Source organism: Lycium barbarum, chromosome 2 (assembly GCF_019175385.1).
Source record: "Lycium barbarum isolate Lr01 chromosome 2, ASM1917538v2, whole genome shotgun sequence".
Taxonomy (NCBI): Eukaryota; Viridiplantae; Streptophyta; class Magnoliopsida; order Solanales; family Solanaceae; genus Lycium; species Lycium barbarum.
In genome coordinates, this window is record NC_083338.1 from 139,493,200 (window position 1) to 139,512,453 (window position 19,254).

Consider the following 19,254-nt stretch of genomic DNA (forward strand, 5'->3'; position numbering starts at 1 on the left):
ATTTCATTTATAACGGTTTATGCACTTCTATTCAGGAATAAAATAAAATCATAACTGTTTATGTTAAAGTTAGACATAAACAGAGTGATGTGACATCTCTCTATGATCTATAAAATCATTTATATTTTTTCTCCCTTTTTTTTTTTTTGGAATTTTTCCTCCTTTTAAAATTAATAATGTGTTGTATATTAAATAATTCAAAAACCACGCTCTTATTTTCTTAAAATGTACAATTAGTGATGAATCTAAGGAAGGTCAAGGGTCAGTAAAATAATGCTTAAAATTTGAGGGGCACATCGCCTTTTCCCATTTATCTTAAAATTCAATCAGTCGCACCTTAACATAAATCCCATCAGTTGCCTCTAGAATTTATAAGTAATTACACCTTATATCATTTGTAACCTCCAGACCTAAATACGTTCAGTCCTCTATTAATAACTCTTATGAGTTATGACCTTCTCCTCTTTATGTAATCCATTACTGCTCCATTTTCTTTGAAGTTTCCAGGTGTTTAAACTTGCAATTCACTGTTGTCGACTCTTTCTTTTCTTACTTTCTTTATTTTAGGCAGAGTTTATATCTTTGATATGTATTTGGATACTTTTTCCAACGTAATTTTTATAGGTATTTGAGACCATTTCCAACTAGAAATGCTTAACGTTAGAGTATTAATCATCACTCATTTCCTGTTTTTGTCACCTATATTAATTGATATCTACTAATGTTGTGCTTTAATTTTTCCTATTTGAATTACTGAAAATTGGAAAACAGATGTGATTAAATTGTTAGTTTCTGACATTTCTTTCTTTCTCTTATGGTTTACAATCTCACGTATTTTACTGATTTAGGTATGTTTTATTTTTTGCGGGGACCTGTGTGTGAATTTATTGGATTTTAATTATTTTGGTTTTGAAGATACTGTTAAACTTACTTTTGAAGCTATTGTTAAATTGTATACCACTCTGTAATAATATTGGGTCAATCGTTTATGTTGAAGATTATTTACAAGGAAGAAGGAGTTGCTCTTCAAGTTTCAACTACTCATTCCTATGAAGGCAGGGCGTCATTTGTCGGTGTTCGAAGGTCATAGCATGGCCCCTTCCAAGCTTTCAAAATATATGTAAAACTTGATAATGGATACTAATCAATTATATTTTTCGTGCTAATTACAGCTTTAAATATTTAGTAGAGGGAGAGGAGATGAAGACCAGAAATTCTATTGAGTAACATCTTTCAGTAGCAACAAAAGGGACAAGAAATGAAATTGAGTTTTGTTTCTGTTTTGAGTTGAAAAATGAAGAGCTAGACGGTTTGAGGTGCTTTTTATCTTTATATCTTCATTAGTTTGTGGAAACTCTACGGCGAAGCATCTTTCAGTGGCAATGAAGGGGACAGAAAATGAAATTGGGTATGTTTCTATCTTTGAGTTGGAAAATGAAGAACTTGATGGGTTGAGGTGCTTTTTATCTTTATATCTTCATGGTTTTGCTTTAGTGGATTTTCATATCAGGAGATGTTTATTAGGCAGTTAAAGTAAGAAATTTATGAAGATCATTGTAAACTCTGTTCAATTCAAAAGATTGTTTAGTAAGATTAAAAAGGAATATGATGATTTAACTCAATTCCTTCTTTTACAAGTCTTATTATATTGTTGTATTATTTTTATTGTACATTATCTACAAAATCATATTGATCAACTTCACTAATTTCATGTTTAGTTATTTCTGATAATTATCTAGCGAGTTAGAAAAAAAAAAAGGTGACAAAAAAAACATGAAAGTTGAAGTCTGTTTTATATTATCAGTGACTTTTAACTTCCACATCTTAATTACTCAAATTTCCACATCATGTTTTATTAAAAAAAATGTAGCTTGCTAAACTAATCATTCTTTTTAAGTTTAAATTAAATATACAGCAACAACAACATACCTGGTGTAATCAGAAGTTTAAATTAATATATTTTTCATAATAATAGCATTTTCATTGTGATATTGTCCCCCCATTTTATAGGGTTATATTTGTCATTACCCACTTATAAAAACTTTTAGCATTTTATAGGGTTGTATTTTTCGTTATCCACTTATTCATAATTCAATTGGCTTACAAACACAACTATCTTCAGTTTTCCAAGGAATGCACGAGCTTAACTACTACGTCTGAACGTTTTTTAATCTTCATTTGCATGATATTCTCTTTTTCTCAAATAGCAATTTGATAGTGACTTCTTTCGTTTAGTAGGGCGATGACGAAAACAGCCAGAAACTCACAAAGGTCACCTCACTTTGTTTGTCTATGAAAGTGGAAGAGTGGGAAAGTTAGATGTAACTTTGATGTTCTTTATAAGAATTAAGTTAAATTTACCATTTGTAGTTTTCAATTGTTAGGAAGTGCAATTTTTACATAAGCTATCTCAAGACCGTAACTTTATGGATTTAATTTTTTGACGAGACTCCTTATTTGATTACTGATCAGTTTATGTCGTCAAGAAAAAAAGAAGGTGTTACTCAGTACTTTGTGTAATAAGAAGTATTATTGAAATTAAGATTTTTAATAAAATTTTATCCAATACAATGATTGTTTAATAATATTTTAATTTTTTTCTCAACCGCGTGAAGCTTGGACAAATTCACTAGTTTTAGAAATAATAACACATACAAATAGATTTTTTGTAAATACTTCTTATGCGAGTATACTTTAACCCCTAAACTTTCGAATTTAGGAAATAACTACCCTTTCACCTTTTGAATAGCATAATAATAAATTTGTTTAATTTTAAATTAAGAGTGGAAAATAAGTTGGGTCATTGCATAAATTCTTGGAACGTATCAATCCACTCATTTGGCATAACGTACTATTGAGATTGACCTACCATTTGGCTTAACTGAATGCATTGTATATCAAGTCAAGCCTCGACGATTTTAATGCATCACGAACTCATAAGATTTGTAGATGAAGTTCTCCCCTTCTCAAATTTCAACCACTTCCCCTTCTTTAGTTGGAATTTTAAACACGTGTAACAACAATTGATTTGAACCCGACCTAACTCCTCCATTTAATGACGACCTAGATGCCTAACACCTCCATTTAATGACGGACGTTGATAAAAAAAATATACTATATAACAACCATAATAAAAGCTTTGTAAGGAGAAATCTAGATATCACTCAACTCTACACATTTGAGTACCTCATTCTCCCTTAACATGTGTAACTTGTTTTCCTTATTCCCATTAGGAAAGTCATTTTTCTTATTTTAAAAAAACTTGTTTTCCTAGGTAATATATTTTTCAAAAAAATTTTGCCAATCAACTTGGAAAATATCTTTTAGAACATTCCTCGAAGGAGTATTCTAATCTGTTAACTTTAGAAGGGCACTCTTTTTATTTTGAACTTAAATGGAACTGAACCCGATATGCTAACAAAAGTAATAGCACATGCCAACCCTAAAATGGGCTACATGCTACAAGGAGAGAAGCCTAATTTAAGCAATTCAAAATATATTTGTAAAATATAATATAAAGATAAATTAGATGTAGAATATTAAAGGCGGAACGTGCTAAGACTGAAACTACAATCCACGCACAATAACATACGTACCTAATAAATAATGATATTCTAAAGCACCAAACTTTTGATTACACACAACATAACTTGCAATATAAATTTAGTCAATCACTTAAATTATGATAAAATGGAAAATAGGCTCTTAGAAGTTTGGGAAAGACAATCCAAATGCACATTGTACTCCAGGCGTACAAGGCAAATAACATGCTAGGTAGGCGTAAAACATAACAATTGTTCATGACAGAGTTGAGAGGGAATTGGAAATTTTTTGGTTCCATTTCATTCAACTAAAGAAAGAGAAGGAGGAATCCACTACATATACTTGTCTAACCAACTTAACAAACTAACTAACTACTAATTAATGTGGGACCACTAATAACTAACTACCAACTAATTACATCATTAAATTAGCACGTGTAGGGCACGTGATCACTTCCAATACTCCCCCTCAAGTTGTAGGGTGCAGAATATCCAACACTCCTAACTTGTTCATCAAATATAAGTGTTGCTGCCTGCTTAGCCCATTTGTCATCAGGTCTGCTTGTTGATCATCTATTCCTACGAACTCAATCTTGATTGTTCCCTCATTTATTTTGTCTCTTATGAAGTGACAATCAATCTCTATGTGTTTAGTACGCTCATGATATACTGGATTTGCTGCTAACTGGATTGCTGCCTTACTATCACTCCAAATTGTCACTGGTTGATGTATTTGTACTCCTAGCTCCTTGAACAAGCCCAGCAACCAAGTGACTTCTACTACAACTGCTGCCATGCTCCTATACTCAGCTTCAGCTGAGCTTTTGGACACTGTTTGTTGTTTTTTTGACTTCCAGGAGATCAATGACTCACCAAACTTCACTGCATAACTTGTGATGGACCTTCTTGTGTTTGGGCATGCTGCCCAATCTGAGTCACACCAGCATGTCAATTCTCGTGTATATTGTGATCTAAATATAAGACCCTATCCTGGTGCATTTTTGAGGTACTTGACTACTCTAATAGCTGCCTCCCAATGTGACACTTTTGGTTCTTGCATAAACTGGCTCAATGTCTGAACTGCAAAGCTAATATCTGGTCTTGTAATGGTGACATATAGGAGTTTCCCTATTAACCTTTGATACTTTGAATCATCTTCTAAGATCTCATCACCCTTGACTTCAGCAATTCTGTCATATTCCACAGTTGTTAGCTTGTTTCCAACCTCTAGTGGTGTGGCAGCTGGTCTTGTGCCTGCTAGGCCCATTTTTGGTATAAGCTCCAGTATGGACTTCTTTTGATTAAGGACAATACCAGGTTGTGACCTCAAAACTTCTATTCCAAGGAAGTATTTAAGTTCCCCCAGGTCCTTGACTCTAAAATCATGATGCAAAATTCTCTTGGCCTCTCCTATAAGAACACTGCTATTCCCAGTGATGAGTAAGTCATCTACATGTACTAGGATTATCACAATATTAACACCTGATCTCTTTGTAAAGAGTGAGTAGTCATGTGGACTTTGTGTGAACCCTGCAGCTACCAAGGCATCAGTCAACTTTATGTTCCATTGCCTTGATGCCTGCTTCAAACCATATAATGATTTTAGTAGTTTGCATACCTTAATCTCCCTCTGTCTCTTGAATCCCTCTGGTAAGTCCATATATACTTCTTCATAAAGGTCTCCTTGCAAGAATGCATTGTATACATCCATTTGATGAAGTTTTCATCCTTTTGATGCTGCTAGTGCAATCACTGATCTCACAGTGATCATTTTGTCCACTGGAGAGAAGGTCTCATGATAGTCAAGACCTTCCTTTTGGCTATACCCTTTTGCCACTAGTCTTGCCTTGAATCTTTCAACATCTCCATTTGCCTTATACTTGATCCTATATACCCATTTGGAACCTACTGCATTATTCCCATTTGGAAGATCAACAATCTTCCAAGTATGGTTATCTTCTAGAGCCTTGATCGTCTGCTTCATGGCTTCTATCCACTTTCCATCTCTTGAAGCCTCCTTAAAATTTCTAGGTTCAGACAGATTAGAGAACTTGGTCAAATAGCCTTTATATTGGTTTGATGTTGCTGCATATGACACATATTTATCTATAGGATAGGTGCTAGTTCCATCATGACTAGCATTGGTAATATAGTCATTTAACTATCCAGGCTGCTTAGTCATCCTAGTTGGTCTTTCACTATCAATAACAGGAGGAGCAACAACATCCTGCAATGGAATTTTTTCAGCTAAGTCTGGTATGATCTTGCATGATCAGGAACAGTTTCAGGTGGCTCAACCACTCTTTGCATTAGTTCTGGTGCATTTGCTACCTTTGGTGTGTCTGATGTGATTGTGGGAGCAACAACATGGTCTTCAGTCTCTATGATATGTCTATTAGCTCCATTGTCAGGTGAGGGTGGCCCCCTTGCTCCTAATGTTGGAGACAGGTGAAGACAAGCATGATCCTGAGTATCATAAGATGAAGGAGCTGGACATAGTTGAAGAAAGGTGTCAGCACCTGAATTTGAGATGGTGATAAAGGGAAACTCAGTTTCTCTAAACACCACATCCCTGCTAACAGAAAACTTGTTAGTGGATAAGTCAATTACAATATAACCCTTTTGTGTCTCTGAGAATCCCATGAATACAACTGCTTTGTCTCTAGAAGCAAACTTGTTTGATCTAGGTAATGTAGTGATAAAACACAAGCATCCAATTATTCTCAGGTGATCAAGGGAAGCCTTCTTGTGGAACAGTAATTCATAAGGAGTCTGACCTTTCAAAACAATTGATGGTAACCTATTCATGAGATAAACTGCAACCTTGACACAAAAACCCCAATACTTAATAGGAAAGTGAGCTTGAAACTTGACTGCCCTAGCCATTTCTAAAATCTGCCTATGCTTCCTTTCAACCACCCCATTCTGTTGGGGTGTATAGGGGTAACTACTTTGATGAACTATGCCTAAGCCATGTAACAACTCACAGCATTGTGAATTAAAAAAATTAGTACCATTGCCAGACCTAATAGTTTTGATTCTACAGTTAAACTGAGTGTTAACATATGCAACAAACTGTTTCAAAACAACAATTACTTCAGTCTTCAATTGCAATAGATAAATCCAAGTATACCTTGTGTGATCATCAACAATAGTGAGAAAATAGTTTCTTTTATCAAATGTAGGAGTTATATAAGGACCCCACAAATCTAAATGAATCAACTCAAAAGGCTTATCAGCTCTAGAAATGCTTAAGGGAAATTGCATTCTAGTCTGTTTTGCTAAGGGACAAATCTTACAGTTGTTATGAACATTGTCATCAATCTTATTTTTGAATTCTACCATAGTCTTCATAGTGGAGATAGAAGGATGGTCTAGTCTTCTATGCCATAAACTGCATCTCTCATAAGCATTTGCTAGATAAACTTGCTTTAAACTTCTTCTCTGCTTAGCGTGATCTTCATCTAGTCCTTGAAAGATGTACAATCCTCCTTGTAATCTACTAATCCCCTTCACCCTGCCACTGTACATATCCTGAAAGATACAGTGATCAGGGAAAAAGTTGACTGAGCAACATAGTTCCTTAGTCAATTTTGACACTGACAACAGATTGTACTTAAAATCAGGTACAAATAGCACATTTGATATTTTCTCCTTTCCAAACAATTCAGTACATCCGGTATGTGTGATTGGAATTGTGCTTCCATTTGGCAAGTGCATTCTTAGCCCCTTACTAGCATGTGTACTATGTATGTTCATTAGTAACATGGTGATAAGCACCAAAATCAACTATCCACTCACACTTTGCTAACTGAGACATCAAACAAGTTACAATACCTGTCATATGAGCTTGATATTCTTCAGAGTCCTTGCCATACATGTTGGTGTGCTGCTTGTACTGTTCTTCTGAAGCATAGTGGCCACTTTTACCATCACCTCTCCTATTATCATCAGCATACTGGCTTCAATTGTCAGTTTCACCTGCATAATTCATTTGAGCAAAGTCTGCATTGTTAGCAACTGCAGCATGTGTCTCTCTTCTCCATCCCTCATTGTTGTCTCTGCTGTATCTATCCTTTCTCCATCCTTCACGGTGGTTGTTGTCCTTCATGTACCCTTCATAGTTTCCTTCTATTTTTCTGTTATGTTTGTTATCTCTTTCTGAAGGATATCCAATGATTTTATAACAATCATTCTTTGTATGATTTCTCATGTGGCAGTTCTCACAATACATGGAGCCTCATCCCTTGTAGTTATCATTTTTCTTAACTTGCATTGCTATTGGATTAGATTTCTCAGCATTTGCCTGTTGACTTTCATCTTGCACTATCAAGGCATAAGCTTGATTCACAGTTGGTGCATTAGACTTCATCAGAATTTGCCTCTTGGCCTGATCATATGACTCATTTAAGCCACTCAAAAACTGCATTAATCTTTGCTGTTGTAGGTACTCAATGTAGTCCTTGGACTTTGGACAACCACAATTCGGAGAAGGAGCTATCAAATCAGACTCACTCTACAGTTCCTTCAACTTAGAAAAATACACCGACACTGGATTAGTTCCTTGTTTGAGATTCGCAATTGCTGTGTGCACTTGAAAAATTCGCATACGATTCACTTTATCAAAACTCTCTTTCAAATCTTCCCAAACCAAATGCGCATCTGTTACATAAACAATACCACTGAGTAGACTTTCCGATACTGTGTTCATGATCAATGAAAGGACAATCGCATTGACTGTCTCCCATTGTTCATGAAGCGATTCATCAAATGACTCCTTTGTGCACGTTCCAGTCACAAAACCTAGCTTCTTCTTAGCTAAGAGAGAAATTCGCATGGCTCGACTCCATACTCCATAGTTTTCCGATCCGATGAGTTTCACCGGTGCTAGAACACATCCCGATGTGTATGATGGATGCATATACAAAGGATGACCATGTTCTACAGCTGTTATTCCATTCGATGATTGCGATTGCAGAGAATCAATGGTTCGATTTTGATTGTTAGTCATTGTTCTTTGATTGTTCTTCGAAGTTCTTCAACTTTGAGCTTCAATGGTCGTCAATTCTAGGGTTTCGCAACCTGCTCTGATACCATGTTAAATTGAGGTATTTAAGATGTATGATTGACAGAGTTGAAAGGGAATTGAGAATTTTCTGGTTCCATTTCATTCAACTAAAGAAAGAGAAGGAGGAATCCACTACATATACTTGTCTAACCAACTTAACAAACTAACTAACTACTAATTAATGTGGGACCACTAATAACTAACTACCAATTAATTACATCATTAGATTAGCATGTGTATGGCACGTGATCACTTCCAATAGTTATGCATCGAAATATTAGTTTGGTAATATTTTAACCCCCTTTCGAGCAGATGTGTTAAGATGTTGCCTTCTCTAAAGACGAGTCCTAGTTTTACCTTACAAATATTGTTGCTATATCAGCATAGGGTTGAAGCAACCGAAATCAAATGCCTTTTACCTTATTATTAAATTCAAATGACAGAAAATATACATTGGCGAGTGTTTTTTAGTCAATAGGTATGTGTACAGACCAAATCTTCTGTCTAGTGAACAATGAGAATTGAACACAGTGTTCACTTCGTCATGTAATAATATCTTGTAAGAGAAAAATACAGTAATACACTTTTATTTTTCTACTATATAGAAGAGCCGGTTGGCTCACTTTTTCGTCGTCAGTCCATTAAAAAAAAAGTGTGGGCCCCATATTAAACACAATATTAAAAAAAAAAGTGAATCCCATATTAAAAAAAAACAATGTCAAAAAAAAAAAGTGAATCCCATATTAAAGAACTTGAAAAGTCAAAGGTGAACAAGTAAAAGTGCACAGAGGAAATAAATATGTCGGAGAATTAAAATTGAAGTGCAGACGTGTATACATGAGAAGAGAATAAATATTCAGTAATATGACATATGTCTGCGCGAGATAAAAAAATAGTTGATTAAAGTGTACAATTTATATAGCTTTTGGTATATGCATTCATTACTGTGTTCGTCCCACTTGGACAGTTATATACAATATTCTCTCCGTTTCAATTTATGTGAACCCATTTGACTGGGCATAACATTTAAGAAAGATGGAAGACTTTTGAAACTTGTGGTTCAAAATAAGTCTTGAATATTTGTGTGGCTGTAAATCATTCATAAAGTAAATTTATTTTTAAATTAGGAAATAGGTCATTCATTTTGACATAGACTAAAAAAAACACATAAATTGAAACAAGGGAGTAGAAGAAAAGAAAACCTAAAAACAAAGCAAAGAAGGAGCAATGAAAAAATGAAGTGAAGCAAAAAGGTCATCCACAAGGGGGCAGATGTACCAAAAAGGCAATGATAAATTGGAAAGTATGCTTAAGACAGCAAATTGACCAGCCCATTTGAAGGACAATTCGGGCAATTTCTTCCATTTTTTCAGTTTTTAATTTATAATAGATAAATTTCCTTTTAAAAATTAAATTATATAAAAGCATGAGTTGAAGAAGTGGATCATCAACCAAGGGCAGCCAAGGGAAATTTGGTCAAAGCACTGGCCATTTTCATTAGTTAAAAGGAGAATCTTACTGTAGCTTAGTATTAAATATATCCATACTTTTCCAATTTTGCCCCTGCTCATAAAAATTGCATCACAACAGATGATGTCATCTCAAGTGGCAGGTATTAATTATGTTTTTGGTCACGTGTCTCTTTTACACTCCTTTTACTTTTCACTATTTTATCATGCTCACATAATTCCACTTAATAAACAAATAACATTTGTGTATATGTATTAATATTCATCTATATATATGCATCGACGATGTAAATTTAGATATGTTTATTAGCAATATAAAATATATATGCTGTCACTACCCAATACATAAATCTTTACAATTGTACACAACAACATACACACAAATACACTATAAAATCCAAAGTGGTTTCGTCTTAAAAAAAAAAAAAAAAAGTGAACCCCACCACCTCCAAGCTCATGTTAAAAAAAAAAAGTGGACCCCATATTAAAAAAAAACAAGCAATCTAAAAAAAAAGGGCACTCCATATTAAAAAATTAAACAATATTCATGTAATTCTCAAAGTATCCCCATTAAGTCAATAATGATAGATTCATTGCCACATGCGTATCAACCCATTAGTGAGAGCAAATGAAATTATTGTACAACAAAAAATGTAGACCCCATATTATTGTTTTTCTTCAAAAGGTTAAAGTAGCCAAACCATACAATTTCATTTCTTTTCTTATATTAGCCTGAGATCTAATCTAGATATTTAACTGTTGTATTTGATATTCCACCATGTCATTTATTTGTTATGTTTACGAAAATAAATATACTTAAAATATTTATATTTAAAAATAAGAGAGAATTTAATTAATTTTTCATTTTTATTCTTACTCTAATAAATGTAAAAAGAGATTAATGTCATAAAAGAAAAAATAATATTAAATGGAGATCAAATAATAAATAAGGTAAATTAGTCAAATTATAATTCTAATTGACATTTCTTTAAAAACCGTGCAAAAAATAACATGACAAGTAAAATGAGCTAAACCGAGAATAGTCACCAAAAATTAAAAAATAGTAGTTCTTCGTTTACATAGAAAATTAAATTTCTACTTTGTTTCGTTTTAAACATATAAAATTAATTTAATAATTTGAATTACAATTATCCAAATCAAAAATTGGTAAAAAATAATAAGTATTGATTAGGTCCAATCTACATACATTAACAATCGAATATTTTACACCTTTAAAATAATCGAATTAAAATTCAAAGTATCAACTGATACTTAAAAATTACTATTGTTTTGTCTCAAAGAGAGGAAAATAGTTTCCTTTTAAACAAGTCTTCTCTTTTAAAAAGTATTAATAAAATTTTGCAAACTTTGTATTCGTAACAAACACTAATATAATAAATTTTTAAATACGGAGCACAAACTATAATGTTATATGAATAGTGTTTTGAACATAATATATATATATATATATATATAAACAGCGCAAACTTATGTATATTTATTAGTAATATGAAATATACATATATTATCACTATCCAAACATAATTATATACACATAGATAAATTATAATTTAAAGTGTTGGACGCGTACTACCGTCTAGTTTATACATAAAGTTGAGCTAGGCGACGTTAGGGTGGCTAAGCAGTGACACATACAAACTGTGAGCTAATGTTGAAAGTCGAAAAAAAGAAAAAATTTCAAAGTCAAACATCACGTTTCTTTCCCCATCCTAATTGGGTCCCCTGCAATAACTATTTGAAGTATTTCCAGAACTTCAATTTCATTACATTAATAGTGGAACAACTAAATTTATATAGACGTGAAAAAAATAGAAAATTGCACGAAACTACGTGAAAACAACGAAATCTAATCAAATGTCTTCTTCATTATTGTCATTGTCATTTGTTTAGTCCCTTCATTTCATTGTATTTTTATTTGTTATGTTCTAGTCATCACGTGGATTGAAGAACAAAAACATTGTATACATGAATACTTCGAAAAAAAAAAGAAAGAAAGAAGGAAAATGTCAAAACAGAGCAAATCCGAGTGCAACAAGTGAGATTTGCTCATATGCTTTCACTAACGATTACTTATAAGTTGTTTAGAGTGGGGACTAGGGATAATATTTCTGAGTATAAGTTCTATGTGCCATAAAAAAGATTTATATCATCAAATTACTAAAAAGACAAATATAAGTAATTTTCTATACAATCGTTAATCAATAACCTTGAAAAAAATGAAAAGCTATCCCCTATAAGAGGTGCATATAACTTAATACTAGGTTAAAACCTTTTGTATACATCTAATTAATAAGTGCATGACATATTTTATCATAAATTTGCACTGATTATGATCAGGGCGAACGTACCATCCATTGTATGTATGGGTTCAATTGGACTCATAGCTTTCGACGCGGAGCATAAATTTTGTGTAAAAATCTATTAAAGTTACGAAAAATAGTGAACATGAATCTATAACTTAAAAATATAATGAGTTCAATGCTAAAAACCTTAAAAGCTTGAATCCATAGAGTTTAAATTCTGACTCTGCATCTGATTATGATTAGCTAAAAAGCTAGCCCTTTTCTTTGCCGGCACCTAGAAGTTATTTTTTTTTTTTTTTTAAATTTAATTAAAAAAAGACCTAAGCTTGAAGTCAGATTCTTAACAATTTTTTTTGTATTTTCTTATTTCAAAATCTGAGATTTTTATAACTATGAAAAGATTCCATTAATATCACCATATTTGTTGGTAGCTAGTAGAAATAAATTGCTATCCTTGACATCATCGTCCACGCAACATCCAATTGTTGTTATTCCCTAAAATCCCGTGGACAACTCATCACACTACGCGTTCCCTTTAACCCACGCCTAACAAACTTCGTTTGGCCTTCACTCTCTATATATACCTCCAATACTTGCGGAACATTTCTGTAAAATCTAGGAAACAGAGTCTTTTTAGTTTCTGAAACAACAACAATAACATTTTGCCACAATGGGAAGTGAAGGTGATGCCAAGACCAACAACAACACCAATCATGAGAGGAAACCAAGATTTCTTTGCCTTCATGGATTTCGAACAAGTGGTGCAATTCTGAAGAAACAAATTCTTGATAAATGGCCAACTCAAGTTGTGGATAAATTGGACCTTGTTTTTGTTGATGCGCCTTTTCCTTGTCAAGGCAAATCTGAAGTTGAAGGAATCTTTGACCCTCCTTATTATGAATGGTTCCAATTCAATAAGGTCCTCTTTTTTTTTTTCTTCTTCTGTTTTTCCCTGTGTATTTTATTTCTTTCTTGCTTTTTACGGTTGCAGGCTTAATTCTTACGCATTTTCTAATGAAAATTAATCACTTAATTTTCTGGTATTGTTTTTCAATCCAGGAGTTTACGGTGTATGAGAATTTTGATGAATGTCTTGCATACATAGAAGAGTGCATGATTAAGCATGGACCTTTCGACGGTCTTCTTGGTTTCTCCCAGGTATGTTCTAATCTTTTTTCCAGTTTTTTTTTTTTTTTTTTTTGGATGTTTGGATATAAATTTGGTAATATCTCTTTTGGGTTTATTTTGGAAGAATTTGGTTTTGGTTTTTGTTAGAGGGAAAAAAATCTTTTTTTTTTTTGTACGGGAAAGCATGTTTGTCATGAACAAAATTGTTTCTAGAAAGCAAACGTGTACACTATTATTCCGGTCAACGGTCGAAGCTTTTAAGGAGTTACCATATTGTTTTGTTTATTTTTTCTCTTTCTTTTTGATCCTGTGTGACTTTGATCTGTTGACTCTTTTAAGTACTTCTCTCTTTTTTTTTTGACATTTCAAATTTGTGATACATGCATCCTAATAGAAAATGTCGACAATCTGATTCTGGGTATCTCGGTCTTTTGATACAATTCAGGGGGCAATTCTTTCTGGAGCTTTGTCTGGGTTGCAGGATAAGGTAAACACTAGGCAATAAAAGTTAGATTTTCTTTTGTTTAGCTCTTTTAGTGTGTAAAATGAAAATGCTGATCATCTTGAGAGCCAGTCAATGGTCAAGATGTTACAATTCGAATCATAATATTATAACTATTGGTGTTCAATTAAACTTTCCCCGCCTATGATGGTTAATAATTAATTAAATGGTGTGATTTTGGCAGGGAGTGGGACTTGCAAAGGTGCCTAAAATAAAATATCTGATAATAATAGGAGGTGCTAAATTCCAGAATAAATCAGTGGCCGAAAAAGCTTATTCGTCAGCAATTACATGCCCCTCCGTTCACGTCTTAGGTACTTTCTATCCCTACAATTGTTCAACACGTTGTATGTTTTATTCTTTGGTTGTTTTGCAGTACACGTAGTATGATTCTTTTAGTTATTTCTTTCAAAACGTGGGGTGCAAATTAAACTACACATTTGGTTCTTTATAATGCTTGTTTAACAAACTAGGACAAGTCAACTATAGTTTCTCGTCAATTTGGGGCGACTCGGATAAATTATGTTTTGTTAAGAAATTAGTAGAACGATTCAAATTAGGTAATTTTAAAAGCATGTCATGAAACACAGTGCATAGTTCCAACCTTTAGCTTAATTATATCAATTATACGTGAATTTTCGGTCTTTGATTTCATCACATTCGGGTCGACGATATTGTTAGAGGTTCCAATAGGATATATGCCTTAGCATAAAGGAATTGTTATACAATAAGTTCCGATGTCATATTCAATAGTTGGAGAAATCAACTCTAGCTCTTTGTACTATATGTGATACAAGTGGCAAGAAGAAAGCCGCCATAATTGATTGCAGTTATGAGCTATTTTAATTGACTTGTTAAGCTTTGGCTGAGAAATCAAGACTTATTTAGAGCCTGTTTGGAACGCCACCTAGTAATTGGAATTGGTGTAATTACTACCCTAGTAATTACAAAGTCAAGTAATTACCCAGTATTGTAGTTATAACGACCTGTTTATTTGTCATAATGTAATTACAGTGTAATTACAAGCGTGCTGTTTAATTGCACAAGTGTAATTACACCGTTAGTTTAATTTAAAAATAAAATTTAATTATAAAAAATATGTGCCTTTGTAAATTATATTAAATTAGTTATTTAATAATACATTGTTTCTTGAAAGTATGTTAATTAATAATCATATATTTGTAACTGATATTGTAGAAAATAATTGATATATAATTTCAAATTAATAATATTTTAATTTTAATTGATTATAAAGCTTAAAAGCATACCTTTTTTGTGAAACATTATGGGATTGGATGATTGACAAAAAAAGAATATTTATAAATATAATGCCATAACACTATTCAAATGTTTGATTATAATTCTATCAAATGTAAGTGAAAAATAAACAACATGCAATGTGAAATAACAAATCAATAGTACTAAAGCAAATATTTTTAAAATCGAAAATATAACCTAAATTCAAAATCCAAAAGAACTTTTTTAACATAATACTCTTATGTAAAATTCCAACATTACATAAGTAAGTTTCAACGTAATAAGTAAATACTCCTATAATTCAAAAGAAAGGGAAAATATAAGTCTATAACCTCATTCACAACGAAATTCTACTTTAATAACGTCACTTATTATATGTCAAGTTTATTAATGACTCATTCTTTCTAATATTAAGAGATGTAGTTTAAAAAAATTAGAATATTAACACAGTTATGCTAAATGAATAAAATAAAAAAACTAAAAAAATACGAGCAATTACACGGAACCACAAGAAGTAAAGGTTGGGAATGAGAAGAAAGGAAATGAAATATAAATTATATAAAAATAAAAATATATTTTAAAAAATACAAATATTAAAAAGTAAAAATAAAAAAGAAATTAAATAATAGAAATAAAAAAATAAATTAGAAAATAAAAGAAATTAAAATAAAATAAAAAATAAAATACATAATAGAAATAAAAAATAAATTTAAAAAGAAAAGAAATTAAAATAAAATTAAAAAGAAATAAACTAAAATTACAGGGTGTAATTACACCCAATTCTCAACTCCCCCTCCCCCCGAGAATTGGAGAGTGTAATTACACCCTCTCAATTACACCCAGTTGCCACCTAACTGTGTAATTACACTCAATTACACCCAATTCCAATTACCTGGGTGGCTTTTCAAACAGGCCGTTAACGACTTCAACATGCCTTTTTTTGTGGGATTCAGGTGCCGAACTACAACATGTCATTATAGCCGCCATGTAGAAATTCGGATCTAATTAAATACACTATAATAAACTTTTTAAACTCAAAATGTATTTTAACATGTTGTTGTTGTAGTAAGTTCCATACCGTTTGAGACTGAGACATAGAATTCTTATTGTTACATATCTGATTTTTAAACTATTAATTATACTTATTATTGACAGTTATCTATAAACATTTTTTAGTAATATAACGACTAATAATGTGTAAAATTTAATTTATCACACTATCAATATCAATGTATTGAACTTGAAAGTGTTCTTCCCACTTATAACACGCTCGTTCTTTCACTTGCATTACTTAGGTGCAGAGTTTTCCCATCAACTCCCTTCTATCATCCCTTTCCTCACTATTCAAGTAAAAGGAAAAAGAAGATTTTTTTTTCCCCTGAATGATTGTGGATTAAATAAAAATGAAGAATACGTATTCACGGGCTATTAATGGATATTGCAGGTGAGCAAGACTACCTCAAGAAGTATGGGATAGAACTCTTGGAATCATGTGCTGATCCAGTGGTGATTCATCATCCTAGAGGCCACACTATACCAAGATTTGGTAAGCCTCTTAATTATTATTAACTCAACTTCATTAATGTCATATTCAGTATTGTTTAACAACATTGACAAATACCACGTTCTTCTTTTTTCAGATGAGAAAGGATTAGAGAGCATGCTTAGTTTCATTGGGAAGGTGCAAGCAGAGATTAGCAAGTAAACAAGTTTAAGAAAGCCATAGTTTTTGTGGTAGCTCCTCGTTGGGAAATATTTCTTCCTTTTTAAAAAAAATAAAAAAATTGATTCGCATAATTGGTTTTTCACGATGTAGGAAGAAAAATAGTAGGCCTTATTAGAAAGGTTACAGAACTATGGCCATGCTATTGTATTTATGGCGGAGTGTCATTCGATTTTTTTAGATCCTTGATATGTTTCTCTTGGTTAAAGAGAATCGTTGTTCATTTACTATTATTTGCTTAAACTCGAAGTCAAAATATTGGCAATACATCACATGACCATTAGGCACCCTCTTACATGTATGATAATCGGATCATTATTATATTTTCTTTTAGAAAAGGTAAAGCTTCCTATGTAGTTGCATGTAAGTGGGAAAAGGAAAGTTATTTCTGATTATCGGATCATTCCATTGTATTTTAAGATGTAGATTGTAGAGTGCAAGCAAAGGGGTCACTGTTGAAAAGGGAAATGGAATGATATGGAACGTTATATCGCGTAATGTTAATAACGATATGGAATACTTGGCAAGAAACGTAAACTTTTTACAAATGTACAAGGCAGGGATTTCTAAATTAAAATGATAAAGGTTTATTTACTTTCTTAGTTTGAAAGAAAAGTAGATATGTTAGGCAAAAAAGAAATTTGCCTCCTAGTATACATGTCAATGAGTGATCTTTAGCAAAATTAGTCAATCCAATTTGATTTCCCCCCGATAATGATGGTTCTGGACCAGTGTGCTCCTCAGCTATTTCATTCAATCTGAATTTACACGATAAAAAATATAATTAATGTCTCAAACTTAATGTCTTGATTTGAATATTCAAAGAAATATTTGTATACGGTAAAAATCGGATATATGTTAAACAGGTGGGATCAAAGACCGAAGGAAGAAAGGAACAAGAACCTGCATGAAGGCTCTCGTCCTGAACCGGGGGAATGTTTGGACCGAAGCAAAGGAAGGGCGTCATTTGGTCCGGTTCCCCTATGACCGGGTTGATCGTTGCCATTGGTCCGTTTGGTCGAGGCCGTTAGTCCGTTTGATCGTGGCCAGTGGTCCGGGAGATTCGTTGCGCGGTTGCCACGCGTCGATGACGTCCTGCCATGTTCAACTGCCAATCGTACGGGTGTCAGATCGTACGGTCAACCTAACCCAACTCAGAGCTTTTTTATTATTATTTTATTGTTCATGTTGTATGAAGCCCATGGGGCACTACTATAAATAAGGGGCATTGTCCTCCTCTTAAGGGGTTGGCTCCTTGATATCAAGAACTCTTGTAATAGTAAAATATATATAAATCTCCCTCTCAAACATCAGATTCGATCCATATTTGTTGTGCTAATTTCTTACGTTTCTTAAATCAAATAACGCTTATGTATTAGTAGATACACGGGTCTATAGCAAACCATTGATCATCAGTTGCTCCTTTATAGCGTATTCATATATTTCTTTTCTCCATCAAATAAGTTCAAGATATAATCACATATCCTATATCTCACCTACAATTTTAATTGATTATCCAAATCCGGGGTAAACAATATTAGAAATGTAATTCGTCTAACATCTTAAATTAACATAAGGGATTTTTATTACTAATAATAATGAGTTAGTCTTCTAATTAAAATTGAATGTTCACATCTATATCTATCTCTACTATATTAAAATGAGGGCAGTTTAGCTTGATATAAAGCCAAGTTACGTAATATGAACAAGTTACTTGACAACAAATTCTATTTGTATTAATTTAAAAGAAATTAATTGACATCATTAAATTATGCACCTACTTTGGTGGATTTGATTGGAGAAATATAATTAATCGATATTTTTGGATCTAATTTATAATCAATAATACTCCTTTGAATGGTAAGATATAATTTTTTTAATATAGGTTATCATTATCGTAATTAAAAACTCAAAGATATCTTCTAAAAATTGAGTTATTGATTGATATTAAAATTTGATTTGAAAGATAATTAGTTTTCAAAAATCTATGTTATATCAAAAGGAGGATAGTCTAGCTTGATATTAAGCCAAACGACGTAATATGAACAAGCCACTTGACAATAAAATTCTATTTGCATTAATTTAAAAACGAAATTAATTGACATTATTAATGTACTCACCTAATTTGATGGATTTGATTGGATACATATAATTAATTGATATTTTTGGATCTAATTTATAGTCAAGAATACTCCTTTAAATGGTAAAATATAATTTTTTAATATAGGTCATCATTATCGT

The 19,254-nt window shown here is 32.4% G+C and overlaps 1 protein-coding gene across 1 annotated transcript; it reads left to right on the forward strand.

Annotated features, from left to right (window-relative positions):
* The first annotated feature begins 12,936 nt into the window (after nt 1–12,936).
* Nucleotides 12,937–18,337, forward strand: LOC132627591 (rhodanese-like domain-containing protein 6). The gene is made up of 7 exons (XM_060343003.1): nt 12,937–13,322; nt 13,463–13,561; nt 13,977–14,018; nt 14,218–14,347; nt 16,735–16,836; nt 16,931–16,991; nt 17,880–18,337. Exons 1-7 carry the CDS (start codon nt 13,074–13,076, stop codon nt 17,998–18,000), a joined length of 804 nt encoding a protein of 267 aa, XP_060198986.1. The 5' UTR covers nt 12,937–13,073; the 3' UTR covers nt 18,001–18,337.
* Nucleotides 18,338–19,254: the final 917 nt, after the last annotated feature.